General features: G+C 41.7%; 1 protein-coding gene across 1 annotated transcript; it reads right to left on the bottom strand.

Annotated features, from left to right (window-relative positions):
* Positions 1-364: 364 nt before the first annotated feature.
* On the bottom strand, positions 365-3,285 carry lrrc3 (leucine rich repeat containing 3). Its single transcript, XM_085764688.1, has 2 exons — positions 3,217-3,285; positions 365-1,899 (listed from the first exon to the last, which is right to left on the bottom strand). Exon 2 carries the CDS (start codon positions 1,547-1,549, stop codon positions 749-751), a length of 801 nt encoding a protein of 266 aa, XP_085620814.1. The 5' UTR covers positions 1,550-1,899; positions 3,217-3,285; the 3' UTR covers positions 365-748.
* Positions 3,286-8,519: the final 5,234 nt, after the last annotated feature.

The raw sequence follows: 8,519 nt of genomic DNA, 5'->3' as shown, positions 1-8,519 counted from the left end.
AAAAACATCTCACCAAGGGACTTGAATGATATAATATCACCCGGTTATAAAAGAGGCATTTTTTCTTATCATGATGTGCAAAAAAAAAAAAAAAAAAAAGATGCAATATGGCAGCCTTCCTTGTCCGAGTTTTTTTTTTTTATTATTACCATGGCGGCATGATGTTGTGGGTGGCAGTTATATTGGCAGCGGGGCTTTTCTGCAACTCTTATGCAAACCAAATGTTAACACTTCAGCCTGTTTGATGTCAGCATGAGTGGTTAAAAAGTCTATGAGTGACATCAAGAACGTAAATCAATCAATACATAGTAGGTGGAAATCACAGTCATCGTCCTCCTCATTCATCTCGGTCCAAATTCAATCACACCGTGAATCGACAACCGGAGTGGGGACATTTATCTCTCCAGTCTAGATCTGTCACCCCTCATGGAAATGTGGCTTTTATGAGTAGTTTGTTTATTTTGTGCTATCACTGTTGTTGACACTGCTGCCTTTCCTGGTTGAACAGGTAGAATTGCTCATTCTTATTAAAAAAAACTAATAAATAATAATAATATGAAATAATACAAAAGATCATATTTATGAGGCCGGGGCCCGTTTCAGTCACTGAGGACCGAAAATTATAGTCTGAAAAACATTTGTGATTATGTGTTGCAACAGCTTTTTAGTCATTTGTACATAACCACACGTTTACTCACATATTTACAGATGCACACACACACACACACACGCACCACGACGCCTCCTGCTAGAGAACAGTGCTGATGGTGTCAAAGTCCTTGCTGATCTGAGAGCTGCTGGGCAGAGACTTGAGGTACTCCAGGTGCCTCCGAGCGTCCTCTTGATTGTGTCGCACGTAGTAGATGACGTACGCGATCACCATGGTGAACCATCCGAACATGGTGACGAACATGGCTACGTCGGTGGTCTTGTGGTGAAAGTTGCAGAAGTTGATCCCTGAGTCCAGCACCTGGATCACCGGCTTGCCCGCGTACTCCTCCTTCACCGCCGTGTGGCAGATGACCTCGTTGACCGTCTCGGGGTCCAGCCGCAGCTCCCTCAGGACCTCCTGCAGCGTGCACTCGCAGTGCCACGGGTTGTTGGAGAGGCTGATTTTGGCCCGAAGGCGGGCGAAAGCCTCTTTGGGGACGCTTTGGATGCGATTGTTGGATAGATCCAGCACGAGGAGGCTGTCGGAGACGCCTTGAAAAGCCCCGACGTCCATCGTCTCGATGTCGTTGTTGGACAGGTCCACCTCCTGGAGGTAGTGCAGTTCTCTGAAGGCATGGTTGGGGATGTGCGTGATGTGGTTGGACGCCAGAAGCAGGATGACGGTATCTCTGGGAAGATCTGAAGGGATCTTCTCCAAGTTGCGGGACATACACTGGACCACCGTCATGCCGCTCTTCTCTATACAGTGACAACTGGATGGACAAGCCACCACCGGAGCACTTGCGATGAATAATCCAAAGAGCAAACCCCGAATGAGGGCAAAGTTGTCGGAGATTGGGGATTTCTTGGGCATGTCAGACCCTGCAAAGTCCTGCATATTCAGCAGCGACCTCCAAAGAGTCCTGTCAGGCAAAAACAATCATAGTTTCACCTGTTCCTTGGCATCTAATAGTGTCATTAGGTCTCAAAATCCCAAAAAATGATCAGATAATTCACACAAATGTGTGGGTTTATCATAAAATAATCCTTCAGAATTGATTTGATAGAGTTGCATATAATCTTTTGAAGAAGGTTTCAAAAGAGCTCATCCAGATATCGAGCCGCGCACTGAGCATATTCCAGTTCCAGCAGGGAGCTGTGATCTCAGGTTTATTGTCGGGTCGTTGGAAGCTTCAGAGAGCCTGGAGGGGGCCAAGTGACTCGGGAATCGATATGTTACATTGGGCTCTGAAAGAGTCAAAGAAAGTAGTGTTATTCAAACAAATTGTTTCTCCTTAAATGCGGTGAGATGGCAACAGATGGCAGTAACTCCTGGCAACGTACATGTGAGGAAGCAAACTCAACCATACAGTAACACTTACTCAGATAAGCCTTCTAGCACAGTTTCCAGAATGAGCTGAGTAGGCTGAATGACTTTTACCCATAATGCTGCTTATAAAATGTATAATGTAATTAGGACAATCCATTCCACTTTAGCAAATCTCATAAAGCACGAGACATAATTATGGGCATTTTCTCATTCAATTTGTTAAAGCTTATGTTTGTCTACAATAAACATTACATGGAATTGTTCTCTGATGACTGAGCACTGTAATGCATATCAATACTAATCACATTATTTCATAACTGGACAATAGATAAAAGAAGTAAAAATAGCTCATCTTCCACTGATGATTTTTTCTCTCTGCTCATTTGAAGGACTTCTGTCTCTCATTCATATAGGCACATGACAATAACAGCTGTGGGCTCTAAAATTACTCTCTGTCCTGCAGGAGGATCATCACGTTACTACTGCGCACCCTCTGGTGGGCTACACTGATGATCACACAGTCAACCCCACGCTGTGCTCGCGGTCATACGCCCCTCCGAGTCACTCTTTTTCTCACTTTTCCTTTTTTTGTCTTTGTCTTTGGCAAGGGCTTCATAGCTAAAGGCCTCTCTCTCTCTCTCTCTCTCTCTCTCTCTCTCTCTCTCTCTCTCCCTCTTTCTCACACACACACACACTAGTCTTAAATAAGGCTCTCACGTCCTGGTCAGTCTGAGCTCAGCAGGAGGTGTGGACAGGATATGACACCCCCCCACACACGCACACACACACACACACCCTAAACACCAAAAACATCCTGTAGTGATGTTATGACACAACTGCATCTTTGAGTAAAATCATATTATTACAACACTAATATTAAAACATTATTTCAATATTGCACATTTGAAACAAAAAGAAAACTATATATATTACATATTAATGTTATATTACATGGAATTGTTCTCTCTCTATATATATATATATATATATATATATATACAATCTCTGAATTAATGAATGTATATATAAATAAATGTATATTATGTGCAGAACTGCATATGGTCTGTGCAAAGATTTAAATGTAATAAGGCTAATGATGCATAAATGCAGAGTAGGCACTAACTGTTAGTAATATTGCGGGTTTCAATCAAATTAGGTTAAAATACTACAAATATGTGTGGGCTATATAGGGTAATACCTTCATACGCAAGTATATAGTTTGTAAATGTACTTACCAGGACAGAGTTTTCTCTTCATATGAATTCATAGCTGTTTTTGTTTTTTTGTTTTTCACCCAGCCTCAGCTTGAGAAAAAGCTGATGTATGGTCGATATAGTGCAGCTGTAGTTTTCACATGTGTATCACGAGTCGAAGAAGAAGCCTTTCTACAAGATAAATAAATGAATGAAAACTACAAAATGAACAGTTCATGGAAGAAAAGAAAAAAGGAGCAGCTACTTCCACGCGTCCACGTTTCGGATGAATCTGAAACAATAACACGGTGGTAAAGTTCCTAAGTTAATGAATCTCCAGGTGAAACGGTTCATATCTCCCGACGTGGTTGTGGTTTGATTTGTCTTCTGAAACACAACAGTCCGGTCGCACTTGTTGAGGATGCTGTGGAGGTGCTGTACCCGGCCAGGAGCTCGAGGAGCTGCATCCGTCCGGTTCGTCACGCGCCCTACCTCTCCGAACCGCGCGCGCATGGCGCCAGAAGGAGTCCCGGCTGCGCTTTGGATCGGACTGCTGCTCTGCTGGCAGCGCTGCGCGTCCTCCAGCTCCCCCGCCTGTCTGTCTATCTGTCTATCTGTCTATCTGTCTATCTGTCTATCTGTCTATCTGCCTGCGCCCCTCTCTGCTCTGCCCCTCTCTCTCTCCTCTAGGACAATTATCCCAATGAAAGAGAACACGGACTCTGAAAATGACTCCTGGATGCAAAACGGAAAAGAAACACAGGACAAGTCATTAGGTAATAACTTGGCTATTAGGTCCTAATTGAAAACAGCTCTGCACCTGGATGATTACTTTTGGTGCTTGAAGGCTCCTCTCTGCAAACATAACTTTGTTTTAATTAAGTCCAATAAAATTCATTAACTCCCTTTTTTTCTTTTAAAAAAAAGGCACTGGCTAATTAGGGAGGAAAAGGAAAAGATATTTGGAATTGATTCTCATATACACCAACCCACCTGGGGCCTTGTCAGACTGGAGTGTGTTGTATTGATTATTATAATGACCCTAAGAGCTGTATCAAACTGACAATCAAAGAGTCAGGATGTTGGGGATCTGGAGGATTAAAGCTGCCTATAGCAGTGGATCAAGATGTCAGCTTCAAGGTCTGTGTCAGTGTGTTGTAGTGGTAATTACCAATGCCCAGAACACATGCAAAACAGACTGTAGTGTATTTTGAAAATATACAGCACCGTGCATCTTCTAACAGCAAGTGTAAACAGTCTTGTGTGATTGGTATGTCATTTTAGATATTTTTATGCTGGATTTTTTTTTCTTTATGTTTACTCACAATTATTAAAGGGATGCATGTTTTCCTGGCAGCTCTTTCTGCAGCAGTGACGCCCAATAATGAGTACAGTGCATCAGTTTAGTAAATAAGGTCAGATCCCGTGACCTCAACAGATAGAGATACATGACTGCACATGCAATGGAGCCTTTAGCAGTGGTATTTTTTTTGTTTCCATACATTCATTTACAAACAGTACAGATGCAAATTACGCTGTACACTGCTGTTCTTCGTCAGCAAAGTCGAAAATCTCACAGTTGCAGCTAGGTGATAAAAACACACGGCGCCGTATTAATCTTCCAGATAACCTTGACAAGGAAAAGAAATCTCTGCAAATATGAGTTAAAAAAAAACGAGTTTAACTGGCCACTTCAATTCCATTTGCGCTGCCCCCATGTGATTCAAATGTAGGTCAGCTAGTCCCAGTGTTCCAGGTGTCATTTGAGCTATGGAGGAATGCAAGCTTCTTCTTTTTTTATGCGGTCAGCTCCTTCTTAAACCCACAGAGTGCTGGCTGGCATAATGAATTGTACTACAGTGGATAAGCGTAGTAGTAGCAAAGTCTACAGGCTAAGTAGGTTTCATTTACTGGATAACAAATTGCTTGGACAAAGTAATGAACTCTGATGCCTACCGTTCACTATAAGACTCTGACAAAGACTTTTCAAAGTCTGACATCTACCACCTATTTACACTCAAAGACAAAATGTGTGCTATAAGTTTAGTAGACTGAGTATCTTGAAGGGTCACAGGTCGATTAACAGGATTTTTTTTCCCAAGACTGTTTTGCTCTTTGAAATTCTACATCATTTGCATTATTATTACTGTTGTATAAAGTTTGTTATTCATTGCATTGTCATGTTTATGCATGTTTCTAAAACGACTATGTTTGGACTTTGTTTCATTTTGAAATTGTTTTCCCTTGTTTGCAATTACCCTTTCCTCCGATATGTATTTAACGGCTCAGATAGGTGAGTCGCCAAATTTCTCTCGTTGGATGAGGCAAGGCCATAACTGTTTGATATGTAACCATATCAAACAGGTTTGATTTGTCTGTGACAAAGAAATCACTGTAAAGATGGTTTGGTGCAGGCATTAACAGCAAGCAACAATCATTCAGATGACGATGGGTATGGGATGGGACACATATGGAGTTACAAACTGATCCAGAATTATCACTTTGATCCATGTCTTAGTGTCTTTCAGCTCACTGTTTTTCATTTCGGTTCAGCCAGGAGCTGGTGGAGACCAAACCAGAGTGAATTCTTTCTTTCTTTTCTTTTTTTCTTTTTAGACTTGTGTGTATAAGTTGGCCAGAAACGTAGCTTTAGATGACTATCTGCTAAGAAAATGTTTGCTAACCTGTTTACCCTGTCAAGTTTTCATGTTGTAATAGTCAATGTTGAGTTGCCCCTAAGTGGCCAAAAATGAACTTAATGTGTTTGCTAAAGTAACAAATCATGATATTCAGGTTCTCACGCTGTGTCCTTCAAAGCTTTCAACATTTATCCTAGATGGGCTCTTTTTAGAAAAAATACATCTGTTATTAGAAAGACATGAATTGGGAGGAAAATATATTTTTTTAATAACCACTCTTTCTGTTAATAGGCCTTCAAATAATTGGTGTATTCAGCCAGCCTCCTAGGATGAACTAAATCATGCCAAGGACACTGGACTACAATCTGCATCCACTCAAACTATTGATTGATCACTTTGTGTTCAAAGCTGTTGGGTTTTGGGTCAGGTTTCAACAGATCCATGATTTTCAGTCTTTATCTGGAAAATTTGATTAGCTCAGATATAAAAGAAATAGAGGAGTGACAAAAGTCCTTCAAATACCTAATACCAAGTCTTTCATAAAGTTTGAAGTACTCTACAAAAAGAGGACACTGTAGTAACTAATGTGTGTATAAACAATGTTGTGCTTTTCCTTTTCATATGAAATCTGATAATAACACTGTCACTCTTCATGCAATTTCTAGTGAAATTGGCTTCATTCTGGAACCTAAATGAATGATTTCACCACAGTGAAAGAGAGGTAAGTCTATAGCTGCATCAATTGCCTGAGCCGTTGATAGCTTGCCTGAAGGACGAAGCTTGTCCTTGTTCTATGTATTTTCAAGTTTTGTGTGTAGATAAGAGGGTGTGAATTTTTATTTTTAATTTACCTCTCCACTCCGTACAGCTGAGGTAAATCCTTATTGCCATGCAGCGTGCAAAATGGTTTTCTTGTTTTCATAATAAAGTTCCCTGTAGATTCATGTGATGTTCAAGCTATGTTAAATTGACTGTCTCTCTGAGAGTTTATAGACAGACGATGCATAGTGTCTGTACTCTGGGAGTCTGGCACCAGCGGAGTTATGAGACTGTGAGCACCTGTTAAGGTTCAAGCGGTGAAACATCATAATAAAACATAAATGCAATATGAAAAAAAAGGCTAAACCCCATATGGTCCATAAATGAGGATTTTGCAAATTGGGAGATGCTGTAAAAGCACTTGAGGTGCTGCCCAGACCAGTAACAACACCCACAGACTGTGGGCAAGCTGAACTGGGAGTCATCATAATGGTAGGCAGCATAGAGTGCCATTTTATTGTAGTTAAACAACCTGCATTCAGAATTCACTGTCTGAATAGCACCAGAGCACCGTCTGTTTCTTCCTTTATGACCACACAGAACCCCTAACCAGCACTGATCAGTCATTCACTTAGTCCCAATAAGGGGCCCAGACTGCAAAATGAAACTTCTGGCCCAGGATGCACTGCAGTCATCGGCCAGACCTGTGCCTGGTCCATATACTTCCACATCTCCCTTCCAGATTCCGGCCGTTATCCTCCGGTATTGGCTGATTTTTTGCGTGCGCACACCAGAGCGGCTCCAGACAATTACGACAATTATACTGTAAATGGGCCAGATTCAGGCTGTGGAACCGGGCGTATACTGGGCCAGAGGAAAACAGGCATCTGTCCCGGATTTATTTTGCTATCTGGGGAGGCTCCAGCAGCCATAAATTAGAAACGAATGAGCATGAATCTGTTTAATTTGAATACAAAAGCACAAGTTCGAGACAACACAAGCAGCCAGAGGAGAATTTTTATCTAAACTTGAATCTGCTGAGCTTGATGATTCGCTCGCAAAACGCAGCTGGACATTCACATACAAATTTCTATCCTTTGTCAGGCCTTATAAAGGGGTCACAATGGGGATCGCTGGCGGTTTCATTCTGTCCAAGCACACACTTAGTAAGTCAGAAAATGGTGGGACTGTGACAGTCAGAGAAGAGAAAGCCAAGGTCAGGAATTTGGAGCACAGCTGTTACAGGAGCAGTAGAAATGCCATCCATTTGCTGACAGAGGGATGCAGCAGGTTTCCCACATCAGCGACTTGCACTAACCCTCCTCAATCAATTTAAGGGACCGAGCGGAGAAGCCCTGGAAGTGGAGGGGCTGTGAGTAAGTGGCTATTCATCCAGATGAACAATAGCTCTAGGTTTACCTCCATATCAATTTATCGTAGTTAATGTAGCCACAGTGGAATTTCTCCTATGTCAGGATTTTTTTTTTTAGCTATCATATGTTTTTTTTTTCTCTCGTAAATCCCTTTTGAGTGGATGGAGCCGGTCGGTGGCCATACTGAGAATAAGATGACTTTTTTTTCCACACTTTCCCATGATTAACACCGTGGTGAAGTGTTTCTAATGATCACCATCTATTTATATTATGCACACTTTAGTACAGATTTGACTGGTCTCTGCCTGTAATTGCCCCTGGGAGGACTAATAACAGATCCAAACACAAAACACATTCATCCAACTCTACTAAGAGCCAGGGGAGATGGCCCACTGATGTATGACCAGTTGGTTGTGACACTGAAGATAAAGGACTGAGGTGTGTGTATGTGTGGAAGCGACATGGTCGAATTTACTCAGCAGGAAAAAAAGAAAGAAAGAAAGAAAGAAAGAAAGGTCCGGCAGGAGGCCTTTCCTCTTTTCCTCCTTTTCACTTGCTCCTTAATGAATCTCAA

Source organism: Trachurus japonicus, chromosome 21, assembly GCF_045865225.1.
Source record: "Trachurus japonicus isolate A0001 chromosome 21, Traja_1.0".
Lineage (NCBI taxonomy): Eukaryota > Metazoa > Chordata > Actinopteri > Carangiformes > Carangidae > Trachurus > Trachurus japonicus.
This window is presented reverse-complemented; position numbering and strand designations above follow the sequence as displayed.

Coding starts and splice junctions, on each gene's coding strand:
- lrrc3 (XM_085764688.1), bottom strand. CDS start 1,549: ATGCAGGACTTTGCAGGGTCTGACATGCCCAAGAAATCCCCAATCTCC.